Source organism: Pongo abelii, chromosome 2 (genome assembly GCF_028885655.2).
Source record: "Pongo abelii isolate AG06213 chromosome 2, NHGRI_mPonAbe1-v2.0_pri, whole genome shotgun sequence".
Taxonomy (NCBI): Eukaryota; Metazoa; Chordata; class Mammalia; order Primates; family Hominidae; genus Pongo; species Pongo abelii.
The window spans coordinates 5,914,279-5,929,713 of NC_085928.1; the positions used below are offsets into that span (position 1 = coordinate 5,914,279).

A 15,435-nucleotide genomic window follows, 5' to 3' on the forward strand; every position below is an offset into this window, starting at 1 on the left:
GATGAGGCTCCCCTATCAGAAGGGTTGAGCAAGACCCCCACCATGAACCTATGTCTTTATAAGTCACGCGCAGATGAGACTGCACTGATGTCACGAATATCCGTAAAAGGGCCCACCAAAAAGATGTTTAAGGAGGAAATTAAATAAGTGCAAATACAATCTTAATTGTACATGTTTTCCCTGCACCTCAAAGAATCAAGTCCTTCACCCCTAGGGGTGTGTGCATTCCACTCTGGAGACCCTTGTCCATGTAACAATCGTCGATTCATTCAAAATATGTCATTTTAAATTTGGGCAGTTTGGTAGGAGGGCTTCCAAAGATGAGCAAGGTATGGCTGCCGCCTGCCCCAGAGATGGAAGATGCAAGCCCCTAGGCCCCCAGTGGTAACAAGACAGGAAGCCTGCAGAGGGACCAGGGCTACAGTAATAACAAGACAGGAAGCCTGCAGAGGGACCAGGGCTACAGGAATAAATATAATCAACATAAAGAGAAGACATTTATTCTAACACGTGTCAGCACCATGAAAGGTTCTGAGATCAGAGTCATTCCTCAGAGGACGTGCGGGGTTTCAAAAGGCAAGAACAGAGGTGTGGGCTGGGTATTCCAGGCAGCGGGAACAGCATGAAGTGTGAAAATGGCAGGCATCCGGAGTGAGCTGCAGTGCAGGGGGTTGGGGTAGGCAACCAGCAGGCACTTGGCCACCGGCTCAGGGCACTCTTGAGAGCAAGAGAGGAACTCAGGCCAACACTCCTGCCCTCAGGGCAGGATGACAGCCAGGCAGGAGTGAGGCTGCTTGGGTGTCCTTAGTGCCCAGGGAGAGGGTGGGACTGAGAAGGCAGCGCTCTCAGTGACTGCAGCCATCCAAATTGCACTGCAGGGATGATTTTCTCCAGACCCCCTTTCCCTCTCTGGATGTTTTGGCTGCTTTGCCATATGGCAGGAGTTAAAAATACAGCTTGGAGTGAGGGGGATGCAGATGAGAACAGGCAAGCATTCCCTGAGTGACTGGGCTGGGAAGCCCAGCCCACTCCCGTCCCCTACCCAGGGAACAGGTCAGGTCCCTGCCCAAGAAGCATCCTCAGTGCCCAAGCCAGGTTGTGGGGGGTGGGGTGCTGGCCTCCTGATGAGCTGCCCTGGAAGATGAGAATGCCGCAGACACAGCCACCCCTAAAAGTGATCCTCCACAGACAGGCCAGCTCAGCAGGGGCAGGACAGCAGCCACATTCCAGGCAGAGAGAGGAGAGCGAGGCCCGCCTGTGGGCAGGCCACTCTGAAACTTCCGCAGCCTTGACAGGGAGAAGTGACAGAGCCCAGTCTGAGCAAACCAAATGTGGGAGATTAAGGACCTCTGCAAATTGTCCCTCCTTCTCCCAGGGAGGGTGGAGGCCAATTCCTCTGCCCTTGAATTTGGGCTGGCCTTGTGATCTGCGTGACCAATAAGATGTGGCAGAAGTACGTCTGGGACTCCAGAGGTTCAATCACAAGAAGCCTCACATCTCCCACATAGGCCTTTTAGAACACTGGCTCTGGGGGCCCCTAGGCCACCAGATTGGAGAAGCCACATGTGGATATTCTGGTGGCAGTCTCAGCTGAGCCTGCCTCCCAGACACCTCCACAAGGTGCTGGATGTGTGAGTGAAATCGTTTTGGACCCTCCAGATCAGCCAATCGTGCAGCTGAATACCACTGAGTATTCCATTAAAAACATAGGGAACAGAAGAACCACCCAGCCAAGCACTGCCCAACCTCTGATCCGCAAAATGAGATATAATAAAATGGTGGTTGTTTTAAAACTAAACGTTTAATTAATTTGTTACAGGCCAACAAATAACCCTTACGGTGACTGAATGATGGATTAATTGACTTGCTGATTCATTCATTCAATTCAATTCATTAAAACCTACCCTGAGGCAGGATCCCTTAAAGAAATAGCAGAGACAAATAATTCACTCCCCTTGTCTTCAGGAAGCTTCTGGGCTGGTTCCTTGGTGCCTACCCAGTTTGTGATGGGTCTGCACCTTATGTTTGCCAGCTTTCTTCTCTGGGGCCTGCCACTTTCTGGGCTTCACTGTCAACATTCCCTGTCCAGATCCTGCCCCTGTCTTTATTCTCTCTGGGTGAGGATAAATTCACGTGGGATGTTCTGCCTCTAGAACAAGTCGAGATCCTGCCCCTGTCTTTATTCTCTCTGGGTGAGGATAAATTCATGTGGGATGTTCTGCCTCTAGAACAAGTTTTATCGTGCTCTAAAAGGTCCCCTAAATACTAAAACAAACAAGGGGATTAAAATATTACACTAGAAAAATAGTTAACACAAAAGAAGATAGTAATGGAGGAATACAGGAAGAAAAAAGATATAAGATGCAGAAAATAAATGACAAAATTGTATATATAAATCTCACCTTATCAATAATTATATTAAATGTAGATTAAACACTCCAATCAAAAGGCAAAGACTGGTAGACTGGATAATAGAAAACAATACAACTACATTCTGTCTACGAGAGATTCACTTTAGATTCAAAGACACAAATAGGCTGAAAATGAAAGGATAGAAAAAGATATACAAATGGTAACCAAAATGAGTTAAAGTAGCTATAACTAAAATCAGACAAAATCAACTTTAAGATATACATTGTTACTAGGGACTAAGAAGGACATTTCATAATGATAAAAGGGACAATCCATTAAGAAGACACAATAATAGGGCTGGGCGTGGTGGCTCATGCTTGTAATCCCAGCACTTTGGGAGGCTGAGGCAGGCTGATCACGAGGTCAAGAGATCGAAACCATCCTGGCTAACACGGTGAAACCCCGTCTCTACTAAAAATACAAAAAATTAGCCAGACGTGGTAGCAGGAGCCTGTAGTCCCAGCTACTCGGGAGGCTGAGGCAGGAGAACGGTGTGAACCCAGGAGGCGGAGCTTGCAGTGAGCCGAGATGGCACCACCGTACTCCAGCCTGGGTGACACAGCGAGACTCTATCTCAAAAAAAATAAGAAAAAAAAAGAAGACACAACAATAATAACCTTTTGTGCACTCAACAACAGAACCCCAAAATACATGACGTGTTTAAACTGACAGAAATGAAGGAAGAAAGAGACAATTAAAGAATAATAATTGGAGGCTGGGTGCAGTAGCTCATGCCTGTAATTCCAGAACTTTGGGAGGCCAAGGTGGAAGTATAACTTTAAGTCAGGAGTTGAAGACCAGCCTGGGCAACAAAGCGAGACCCCATCTCTACAAAAATTTTAAAAATCAGCTGGGCATGGTGGTGCACACCTGTAGTCCCAGCTCCTCATGAGGCTGATAGGGAGGATTGCTTGAGCCCAGGAGTTTGAGGTTATAGTGAGCTCTGATTGCACCACTGCACTCCAATCTGGATGACAGAGCAAGACCCTTTCTCAAAAAAACTATAATTAAATCAAAATAAAAATTAACAAATAAGAATAACAATTGGAGACATCAGTACCTCACTTTCAATAATAAACAGAGCAGGTAGGCAGACCAACAAGGAAATATAAGACACAAACAAGACTACAAACCAACTAGGCCTATCAAACATGTACAGAACAGTCCACCCAACAGCAGAAAACATTCTTCTTAAGTGTACATGGAACATTCTCCAGGATAGACTGCATCTCAGACCCTAAAATGGGTCTCAACAAATTTAAAAGGACTGAAATCACACAAAGTATGATCTCTGAACAAAACGGACTGAAACTAAGAGTCCCCTAAAAATGTCTAGATGACAGCTCTGATAGGGATATGCTTGGCTGATCCTTGCTCACACCACAACCTTCCCAACCACCCTTGCTTTGTTTTGCCTCAGTTCCCCCAAATATACCATGGAGATAATAATGCTCCCCACTTCACAGAATTATGGCAAGTGCTTACAATAAACGGCCAGTCATCAAGGCTGCTATTATAGCTCATCAACAATGGAGGGGTGGCGGCAACCCCTCACATTCCATCCCTAGGTGAGGGACATTCATTCGTACAATGTTACACTTTCAAGACACCTTTGTTCCCATTATTTGATGTGGTCCATCACAGCCCTGCAGGATCATCTGGTGAAAGGGAAAGTTGGTGGTGGTGAAGCCCCAGTACTGGGGCATCTGTTGAGTCCTTAGCCCAGAGACTGGCTCACAGTAGGTGCCAGGGAGGGCAAGCAGGCCAACCTAGGGGTGAGGGTCAAAGGGGACGGTCAGAGTCACCCCGCACACCCCTTTTAGGTGGCAGATTTTTACACATCTCGAAGTCTGGGAACTGCTGAGCTGGGTGAAAGTAAAGCCTCACAGAAAGTAAAGACAGAGATGTGAGCATGTCATGGGCTGTGGGAAGGGGATGGAACTTTCTAGGCTCCTCCTTTTTTGTGGGGGAGGCCTCAATTCAATTTAATAAAATTAAGACTCCACAACTTTAAAACATGTGAAGAGGCTGCAGCGTTAAAGGGACTGAGATAACACATCGTACAAAGGGTTGGATTCAAAATCAGCAGCATTCACTATGCAGAGAAGTGGGTAGATAAGAGACATGTGCTGAAACCCAAGTCACCTGATTCTAAATTCCATGACTCTCTAAAATCACTTTTCTTCTCAACAGAGAAAGAAGGAACAATAGTGATACAAGTGGCTCTGTGCACATTTACATACATCAAGGATGTAATCCTTGCCACTCCTCTAGCAGGGAGGTTTTATAACCCCATTTTACAGGTGAGGAAGCTGAAGCACAGAGAGGCTTAGCCACAGGCCAGAGAAGACAAAGACAGGTGGTGCATGGTGGAGGGAGCTGGGATTCAGGCTGCTGGCCTGGCCCCAGAGTCTGTGTCCTGGCTCCTGGCCACCGTGCTGCCCAAATACTCAACCGGGAGCCTCACCCAAGCCATCTAGAAGTCCCGGCCAGCCCAAGGGAAGTGAACGTCCCTGCTTGGGCTGCTCCTCCCTCAAGGTGAAAGAGGGGAGTGGCCTGGGTGTGGGAAGCCAGAGGCAGAGTCCAGGGGTGTCGCCGGCCGCCTCACTCCCTGTTTCAAGAACAGAACTCCCTGTTTCAAGAACTCCCCATTCCAAGAACTGCTGCAGGCAGCCAAGATGGGCATGGCCCCTCCCATCTGGAGCCACTACTTTGGTTCCACTCCTCTCTCTCCTTCCCATCTGAACTGGCGATTGTTGGGGGAAAAGAGAGTGTGGGGCCGTGTGCCTTCAGCCCCAGCCCATGTGCTCCTGCCCTTCCCAGCTGCCTCTGCCCAGGATCCCAGCACCCAGCTCTGCAGCATCTCCTGAAGCCTCCCTCACTCTGGTACCCATGCCTGCCCCAGGGGTCAGAGATCCTGCCCAGACCTAAGTCCCATCACTTCCTCCTCTGCTCAACACCCTCCAGGGACTTCTGTCTCCCTTAGATCAAAGCCAAAGTCCCCAGTGGGCCCACATGGCCCTGCTGGCTCTGCCTCACCCCTCACCCCTGCCCTGCTTGCCTCCACCCTCCTCTATCATGCTGTCCCCTTCACTCTGCCCCATGCACACTGGTCCGCTCCCTGTACAGGGCAACCCTAAGAGGGAGATCCAGTTGTCACTGTCCCCATAGCAGAGATGAAAAATCTGAGGCTCAGAGAGGTGCATTTCACATGCCGAGGGGGAGAAAGTACAAGCAAACCCCAAAGCCGGGACCCTCCCTCCAGTCCTGTCTTTGGGTTTTCCCAGGCTACTCTACCAGGTCCCGTTCAGCCTCGGGCTGTTCATGGGCCCTGCAGCCCATCCGTGAATCTCATCCACAAACGTGCCTGCCCCCGGAAGGGTCCCCAGAGGCTGTCCCCCAACACTACCAGACACATGCTGAGGACTTCTCACCTGAGCGCTGAGGCCATCCAGGAAGCAGAGGATCCCACCCCGCACCTTGTCCTCGCAGGGCCAGCACTCCACAGGCAGCTACAAGTGACTTGCAAGGACCCTCCTGCCCTACCGGTCCCAGGACACCCACTGAGCAGGCCCTGTCTTCTGCCCTTAGCAAGCCGTGCTCCTGTGGTTCCCACGGAGGGGGCGGGTCCCAGCCCCTTGGTTCTCCACAGGTGTGATGCTCTTCATGCAAGTGGTATGCAGAGCAAAGGACAGCTAAACCACCACAGGTGCTTCCAGCAAAAGCTGGGGCAAAGCCAGAAGAGAGGCCCCAATTCCAACCCTCCCCTGAGACATGTCCCAAGTGTGTCCTGCATGAATGAAGACGTGAACAGCAATTTTCTGGGAGCTCAGCAAGTGTTCATCTAAGCGGAGTGGGGAAGTCAGACCAACTCAGAGAGGAATACCCGGCACTGGCTGCTGGGTGTGCTGCACGGCTTAGAGGGCCCTCCCCAAGCACACTGGCACCCACTGCCCATAGCAGCCCTGCCAGCTGGGTGCAACCACTGTCAGCTGCTTTGCAGAGAAGGAACTTGGGCTGTCTCCAGGTGGGTGACAAAGCTACATTCATTCTGGCTCCTGAAGCCAAAAAATCTGGGGAAGGGACCATGACACATTTGGAAATGGCCCCCAATGTTTCCAAAACATCTACACAATGCAATGAACAGTTCTGAAGCAGCCTGGCGTGGTGGTGAACTGCACCGGCCCTGGAGGCAGACAGACCTGGGTGTGAATCCCGCCGCTGCCACTGGGTGACTGTGGGCAAACCACTTAACTTCTTTGAGCCTCAGGTTTCATATATGCAAAATGGGATGAGGACACTTCACACTTGTCACAGGGTTAGAGCATCAACAGAGACATGGAGAAGAATGTGCCCAGCAGGCAGCACCTAGAACGGGCTCAGTTATTGCTGTGGCCTCATTACAATCAACACATTCTAAGTTCAGGTGCAGAACGACAGTCTCTGACCCGTTCCTTTGTGGATCTCGCCTCATCCAAGAGGGAAAGCTGAACACTTCAAAATCAGGATTCAAGCTAGGCCCAGCTTGGAGGGCAGAGGCCAGTCTTGTCCACTAGCCCCCTAAAACTGATATCTAGGTTCTAAGAAAGACAAGTGCCCTAGGCTGGTCTGCGCCCATCTGGGCCTCATCTGGTCCATTGCACCGACCTGTTACAACCAATGACAGCACCGCCCAGCCCCTCACACACCCCGGGCAGACACACCACACATGCTGCTTCCCCTGCCTTGACACCATCCTCCTCCTCTCTCTTGCTCTTCACGTCCCAGCTCAAAGGTACCTCCTCCAGGAAGCCTCTGTTGACACCCGTGGGTGGTCACTCGCTTCGTGTTCTGGGGCTGCACACCACTTGGCCCCCTTCCTCCCTGGCCTGATCCCTCTGTAATCTTCCAGGTACGGGTCTCCGTCTCCCATTTGCATGATGTTTTCAAGTGGAGGCAGTGGGGGAGCTGCCCTAACCAAGGACAAGCAGCCCAGGAAGGGGTGTGAGTAGAAGAGGTGGCAGTCGGGTGCAGGCAGTGCAGGGCCCAGCTCCTGGGCCACAGCAGGCGCCCCACCAATGTGAGCTCCCCATCCACAGGGTTCCAGAACTCCAAGGACGGAGGGGCATGGAACATAGTAAATATTCCAAAACCTTCATTGCAGAATCCAGGGGGACAGTGTTCTGCCCCATACGGCTCTTGCAACTTTTCTGTATGTGTGAACATTTTTATAATAAAACATGGAGGGAAAACAATCCTCAAAAGCATTCTTTTTTTTTTTTTTTTTTTTTTTTTGAGACAGAGTCTCGCTCTGTCGCCCAGGCTGGAGTGCAGTGGCGTGATCTCGGCTCACTGCAAGCTCCGCCTCCCAGGTTCACGCCATTCTCCTGCCTCAGCCTCCCGAGTAGCTGGGACTACAGGCGCCCGCCACCGCGCCGGGCTAATTTTTTGTATTTTTAGTAGAGACGGGGTTTCACCGTGTTAGCCAGGATGGTCTCCATCTCCTGACCTCGTGATCCGCCCGCCTCGGCCTCCCAAAGTGCTGGGATTATAGGTGTGAGCCACCGCGCCTGGCCTCCTCAAAAGCATTCTTGATGCCCTGGCTATTCCTCCCCTGGAGCCACCACCTAATGCGGGGCCACAGGCAACTCCCGTATCTGCTCTCCCTGCACAGAAGTGGCCTTCTCCATTTTCATGGGGAGAGACAACAACTCAGAGAGGCTGGGGCTGTTACTTGGAAAGTCCAAGCAGCAGGGAAGTGGCTGAGGCAGGGCTGGGATCCTGCCAGCCTGCTACGGGGACAGGGCTAACTGCCCAGGAGCCACAGATGGGGGCCTGCAGGGTCCCCAGAGCAAGGCCAGGGCTGATGGGCTGGAGAGAGGCATTGGCAACCTCAAGGCAGCAGCCATTTCCCGATGAAAACAGAAGCACCCAACGTTTGCCATAACTGGCCCGGTACATCCTGCTGGAATACCCACCCCTCGGAGGGCAGGATTCAAACTCCCAAGTCCTTGCTGCCTCAGAGCTTCCATTGAAGTCATGTGGTTGCAGCCTGGCCCGGGTCTGCCCTGGGTTGGGGCAGCACACTGGAGGCCGCTGAACTCGGACTGCCTCCCGGCCCCACCGCAGCCTCTGCTCCATTTCAATTAGGTCAATTCCTTCTCCCCTATTCCAGCTCTTGCCGAACGCCTGGCTGGCCTGTGTTGTTTTTTCTGCTGCTCTGTGGCAATTATACGGCTGACACCCTGACAAGCTCAGAATGGTGCACTTCCCAAGTTAGGCAAAGCATTGCTCCTCCTTAAAAAAAAAAAAAAAAAAAAAAACACACACAGAAAACAAGACACAAAAGACCGGATCAGCTGTCAAAACAATGTCACAGACAAAACAGCTGAGAAATAGCCACCCAGCTGGCAAAAAATGCTGATGTCCCCAAATGCCTGACTCCAGGCCCCTCTAACGTGACCAACCCCTCTCACTGCCCCCGGCACGGCAAAGCCTCCTGATCTCTGCCAGGTGCAGTGAGCCTGAATCCAGAAAGGGGAGGCGAAAACCAAACGTCAGAAACAAGTAGGTCCCGACTTTATTTCGCACACAGTGCCACTCGCTGTCTTCCTCAGCTCGAGCTGGATAAAGAAACATCTCATGGTTTATTTTCCAGGTTGTAAAATAATAATTTGCCCAGTCTGTCAGACAGCTGGGAGAGCTTCGGAGACACACTCCCTCGTCTTTCTGTGGACTCTACCATCTGCTGGGAAATGAGAATCACTCTCCCCACTCCCCTGGAGTTGAACACATTTTGTCCCATCAGACAAGTCTCCCAGAGCATGCTGCAGCTCGTTCCTGACTTGGGAACATCCTCCCCAGCACTGGACACAGGCTTTATCTTGGCTGGGAGAACAAGAACGTTATCGAACCAAAACATGACACAGTATCTCCCTCTGCCCTGCCACCCTTTCTGCCAACTCAGAGATCAGAAAAGAGCCCTCTCGGCCTCACTCAGTCTCTCTACAGCTCCCTCCTCTTTGCTAAGAGGGGACAGGAAATCCAACCTAAGTGCCCTCAGCCCCCCAGGCCCTGGCCCAGCATTGGTGCTTCCCGGCCACTTTGAAGAACAACACACTTATCAGAGGCTCCCGGCAGGACCCTCCTGAGGGTGGCTTCCTGCTGCCCATTAGGACAATCCAGGCTCCGCTGCTGCCCCCTCATCAGTGGCCACCCCTGAGCTTGCCTCTGAACTGACGTGCCGCCGTATGGTTAATGTCACCATGAACCCGGCAAGAATACTGGTTTGGTAAATCAACAGAGCCTGAATGCCACTGAAAACCTCCCCCGGAGTGAGTCACCAACTCAGAGCGTCAGAAAAACGTCCTCTCCCAGTGATATGACAGCACTTAAGGGCTGGAGGGGACCAGAAAGCGAGGCAGGCCACTCCACTGGGCTTCCCCACCCCCACCCCCAGCCTCCTTAGGCGACGTTTCCTTCTGCCAAGGAACTTTGGAAGATCAAAGGCTGGAAGGGATCATCTCATTAAATCCTTGCCCCCTCTACACTGCCACCCCACGTGACACCGTGAGCCCTGCCTCGGTGACAAGATTGCACATGGCAGGGTGGAAACCTCCCATCTGGGCTTTCTCTGGGATCCTGGGAGACGGTCTGGCCATTCGACAGCATGAAGGGCAGATGGTGGGTGGATAAGAGCTGGGGGGAGGCTGGGCGCGGTGGCTCACGCCTGCAATCCCAGCACTTTGGGAGGCCAAGGCGGGTGGATCACCTGAGGTCAGGAGTTTGAGAGCAGCCTGACCAACACGGTGAAACCCCGTCTCTACCAAAAATACAAAAATTAGCCGGGCGTGGTGGCGCACGCCTGTAATCCCAGCTACTCAGGAGGCTGAGGCAGGAGAATTGCTTGAACCTGGGAGGAGGAGCTTTCAGTGAGCCGAGATCACACCATTGCACTCCAGCTCTGGATGACAGAGCAAGACTCTGTCTTGGCGAGGGGCGGGGTGGGGGGGGGGACAGGGAAGAGCGGGGAGGCCGAGCCAGACCATCTGAGTACAAATCGTGGCTCCACCCCGTAGCCAGATGGGAGAGCTTGGGCAAGGCCATGATTTCTGAGCCTCAGGTTCCACATCTATAAAATGGGAGCAGCAGCGGCACCTGCCTCATAGGAGTGGTGAAACAAGGAGATGACTTGACCAAAGCATAGACCGTGAGAAGGGCAGGCACACAGGAAGCCGCCGGTGGATGCAGCCATTGGCCCCATCTCTACCCCCTGGGATTTGGGTCTGGGTGATTGTCAATCTCAGCTGGGCCTGCTGAAGTTCAACTGACTTTCTAAAGGAAAATGCAATGGCCTGAATCAATCCCTCTGGCTTCATCCACTTAACAAATCTTTACTGAGTGCCTATTATGCATCTGAACCTCTAGTGAGCAGAGAGCAATTCCAGAAACAGATCACTAGTATGTAGCCAACCAGACATTGGATATGAATTCTGATGTCAGGGGAAAAGCATAGCCAAATAATCAAAGTAACCACAGGCATCCCATCACTGTATTTTTTTTTCCTGTTATCATCCTGTTTTTCCAAGAGCTGAGAAACTCACGATGGTATTTTTCAGGGGGCGTCGAGGCATGAAAGAGCACTCTCTGAGAAAGAGTTTAAAGGTTTCTGGACTTGGATGCTTCCAGCACACAAAGTCATCCTGCCCATGGACTGCATGGGTGGGGCAGTGCCAGGCTAACTGTTATCCCAGGACGAAGCTGCTCAGTGATCTCTCAATTGCATCTATCCAATCCCCCACGAGTGACTGCACCTTCTGTCCGTGCGGCGGGCTGGGGGCTCCTGACTCAGGCCAGAGAATCTGGAGGCTGAGGAGGAGGTCAGCCAGGCCTGGCTTAGCCTGGCATGCTCGCCAGACCCTCCCTCACAGGGCCTCTGTGTGCAGGTAGGGGGAAAGGGGAGCAGAGTCCTCAGCAGGAAGTCAATCCTGATGCTGTGGCCTTGCATGGCCCTGTCGCCTTGGGAAACCCATGCTCAACCCCCACCTAGCCTCTGGGCAGCCCTTCTCACGGTACCCCATTCCCCTCTCCACGCCTCCTGCCCCCGGCTCCAAAGGTCTCACCCCCTGCCTGTGCTCAGTTGGCCCAAAAGCAATGACAAACAGGTGGACAATGGAAGAATCTGACCTGCATTAAGCACTTACTGTATACCAGTTTCCTCCATGCCCATCTTTGCTTAATCCTCAAAAAAGTATGGGAGGCAGCTATGATCATTCCTGCTTTGCGTGCATTTCAGAAAACCTGAGGCTAGGAGAGGTAGTATGACTTGTCCCATGGTCACCGGCTGGGAAGTGCAGGGCTGGGCCTAGGACCCTAGTTTGTCCACCCATGTTGCTCTCTCTACACAGAGTTGCTTATTCTCTTCCTCTCCATTCTTCGTCTTATGTTTCCAAGCACATTGATGATGAGTGCATACAGCAGGTGCTTAATAAAAGTCCTCAAGGGGATTGGTTATCCCATGTTCCTTAGGCATAAATCACCTTGCTCTGCAGATGGGCAATGGGACACGTCCAATCCATGGTTTGCAGAGCAGCCCCAGGGGGCCCAGAACCCCACGCATGTGAGCAGGCCATGTGATGCCCCCGTCCCTGTGAGTCTCCTGTGATGGGAGGAGACTCCAGCATTCTCCTTCCCAAAAGACTAGGGAGTGAATCAGATGCACAAAAATGGGCCCGGCTGCTCCATCTTGAAGGGAACCCACCCACAGCTCCTGCTCACACCAAGACTCCCCACAGCCTCACTGCTCACCTTGGGGTCCGGGCCCAGCAGCAGCGGGTGTCTTAGGAGCGGCTAGAGATGCAGACTCCACCCCGCCCCAGACCCACTGACTCAGCATCTGCATTGTAGCAAGATTCCCAAACTCCTGGTGTACACATTCAAGTTTGGAAGCTGTGCTTGACCTAGACCGTGGGCTGAGGACTGTGCTGCCACCCTGCTTTCCCCAAAGGTGATGCTCTCCCTCACAGGCCACGGCTGTGTCTCCACTAAGGGGAAGCCAGGTGGACACAGAGCCAGGGGCTTCTGAAACAAAATCCCGGCCTTCCCATCCTGGCTTCCCGGCCAAGGCGGCTGCCTGGATGCAACCCAGGGGATGCCCCATGGAAGGACGACGTGCTGCCTCTCAGCATCTTCCTGTCCCCTGCGTGGTCACCAGGGGTGACGCTGAAGGGAAAAAGGAAGCCATTCCCCAGAGTGGTGGTGTGAGGTATGTGCTGACCAATGTGTCACTGCTTCCCATGAAAGCAGGGACTTGGGACCTGCCCTGGTGCCGCCTCCCCAAGCTGCTGAGGACTTTCCTTGGGCAGCCCCAGCTTCTCTTTTGGTCCTGGTGTAGGGGAAAGGGCCCGGGCCCCTGTGAGACCAGCTCCGGGAGACCCGCAGCTGCTGTGGCAGGACTGAAGGGTGAAGGGTGTCTCAGAGACTCCGGAGGGCCAGGAGTGGGGCTCAGACAGGCAGCGGGCGGGGTCTCTGCTTCCTCCCAGTGACACCAGTTAGGAGCTATACACATGTCCCGCTCCTCCTTCCCCATTCACAGAGAGCAAGAGCCTGACACCCACGCCTGCCACGCACAGAGCCATGCACTCACCCACAGCCCGACCCCATCCTCACAATGCTCCTCCAAAGAGCCCCCCAGCCCCACCCACACCGCCCAGAGACAGCACACCCTCCAGGCAGGGCAGCAAGCAGGGCCTGTGCCATGGCCACAGTCGCTGCAGCCCCCCTGGGGTGGGAAACTCGGGTCTCCATGACAGTACTGGGACTCCTGGGAATCAGGAACCACCCCCCATTCTGGGGCCACGGCTAACTCCTCCCCCATTTCCACCCTGGAAGGGCCGCCCAGCAGGAAGACTGTCCTAAAGCCCTGACCACGGCCACTCCCACAACTACACAGTGATTTGTAGTCTTCCCCAGGCCAAGCCATAGTGTGCCCCGGGTGATCCCGAAGACAGAGAGGCAGAGGGGCAGGCAGAGGGCACAGAGCAGCAGAAACCCCGCCCCAGCGGCACCGAAGCCTCCCAACCCCCTTGTCCTGCCCCAGATGGGCGCCCGCAGGTCCACAGGGTGAGGCTGCTCCGGGTTTCGACACCGACACCCACGGGAGGCAAACGGGAACCCAGCCGGCGGGCTGCGAGCCGGCAGGGATGCTGGGGTCCAGGGCTGCTGGACAGCCCCGCCCTGTACCTCTCCCCATCCCTCACTTAATCCTGGGTCCGAAATAGCCCCGGGTAATCCCAGGGCGAGGCAGTCGGGAATTAATCCCAGCCTTGAAGTAAGAGACGGAGGCGTCGAGAGAGGAGGGCTCTGCGAGTCCCGGACTGGACACAGCGCAGAGTCCATTCCAGGGACACCGCGACCCGCAAGCGACCCAGGCCCGCTCCAGGGCGGGATCCGCGCGGCCCGCGACCCCTCCCTACCGCGGGATCTCCGGGTCGGAAGTTCTGGCCCTGCTGCTCCGAGACCTAGGTCCGCTCCCCGGACAGACCTCCGCCCGGCGCATCCGAGCCCCGGGGGTCGCCGACCCTGAGTCCGCGCTGCAGCGCAGAGCCAGGCCGGCGGGAGCGCTGGGCAGCTCCCTGGAGTCCCTTTCTAGGGAGCCCAGTCCTCACCCGAGATCGAGCTCCGGGTCTGGGCGGCGACCCCGCCAGAGAATCCCAGGGAGCCCCTGGGGGTCTGGCGGCGGGCGTGGGCGCTCCCGGGCCGGCCACGCGCCCTCCCGCACCCGCCCACCTCCCCGCTAAGCCCCGAAGGAAGCTGCGGGCCCCAAGAAGTTCCCACGCCCCCGACACGCCCGCCGCCCCGGGCCCCGCTTACTTGTCGCGGCGGCCGCCGAGCTCCGGGATGGCGCCGAGCGGCTGCGGGCTGGGGCCGGGGCCGGGGCCCGGGTCGGGGCGGCGGGCGCACGCGGCCAGGTGTCGCCGGTGTCGCTCCAGCAGGCCGGCGTTCTCCCGGCTCAGCCGCGCCACTTGGCGCTCCAGCTCCTCGATGCGCCGCCGCCGGCGCGCCAGCAGCTCCTGCTGCGCGGCGACGATCCGGGTCAGCTCCTGCAGGTACTCGGCCGCCTGGCCGGGGGGCTCGGCGGCGCTGGCCATGGCCCCCAGCCCGGAGGCCAGCCGCGCTTCAGGCGAGCGGGCGGCGGGGCGGCGGCGGCGGCGCGGCCATGGCTGCGCGGCGGGGACGGCGGCTCGGCGCGGCGCGGGGCTGCCGCGGCCCCGCCTCGGCTCCCGCCTCCGCCGGCGCCGCCCCCGGGGCCCCCGCGCCTCCTGCTCCCCGCGCCGCCGCGCTCCGCCGCCCGCTGCCCCGCGGACGCGCCGGGGCGGCAGGGCGCGGAGCTGCGGCCACCGCGGGCAGGCGAGGAGTTTTGCAAAGTGCCGGCCGCGGCGCGGGAAGAGGGCGGGGAGGGCGCCGCCTGCTGGGACCGCCCCTGGGTCCCGCGCCCCCGCGCCAGGCGTCGGGGACCGCTCCATCCTTCTCCGGCTGCCTCGGGCGCCTTAAATCGGAAGCGATTCCGTGAAATACATCTCGAATCCATCAGCGAACGATTTTAGGGAAAGTGTAAATAAAAAATCAACACACTCACGAGAACATTGGCATTTCTTATTGATCTGAGTCTACTAAAACACTGAGTATGGGCAGGGTGCGGTGGCTTACACCTGTAATCCCAGCAAGAGGCCGAGGCAGGAGGATCGCTTGAGCCCAGGAGTTTGAGACCAGCCTGGGCAAAAGAGCGAGACCCTGGCTCTACAAAAATAACAATAAAATAATAAAATAAAACACTGAGAATGTTTTGTACTTGCAGAAGCAAGACATTTCCCCGGCCGTCCCTTCCCAGTTGCAACCAGAAGGTGGCCCTGAAGCCTCCATGGTTCTATTTGCTGAGCTGCCAAGGCTCAGGGGCCCAACCCACCACTCACACTTGCGGTGGGGAACTGACAATCTGTGGAGGGAAGCCCCGCCTCTGCTCGGGCGTTGAGATCTGCAGCAATT

The 15,435-nt window shown here is 55.2% G+C and overlaps 1 protein-coding gene across 2 annotated transcripts in view; it reads right to left on the reverse strand.

The window, feature by feature from the left end:
- The window catches only part of IQSEC1 (IQ motif and Sec7 domain ArfGEF 1), a 397,805-nt gene extending 382,987 nt beyond the window's left edge, over nt 1–14,818 (reverse strand). Inside the window, exon 1 of one of the 2 annotated variants that reach the window (XM_054551247.2) lies at nt 14,263–14,818. In XM_054551247.2, coding sequence (XP_054407222.1) covers nt 14,263–14,540 — 278 coding nt within the window. In that variant the 5' untranslated portion in view covers nt 14,541–14,818. The remainder of the gene's footprint in view (nt 1–14,262) is intronic. The other variant, XM_054551251.2, reaches the window with a different exon arrangement.
- Between the last annotated feature and the right edge of the window lie 617 nt (nt 14,819–15,435).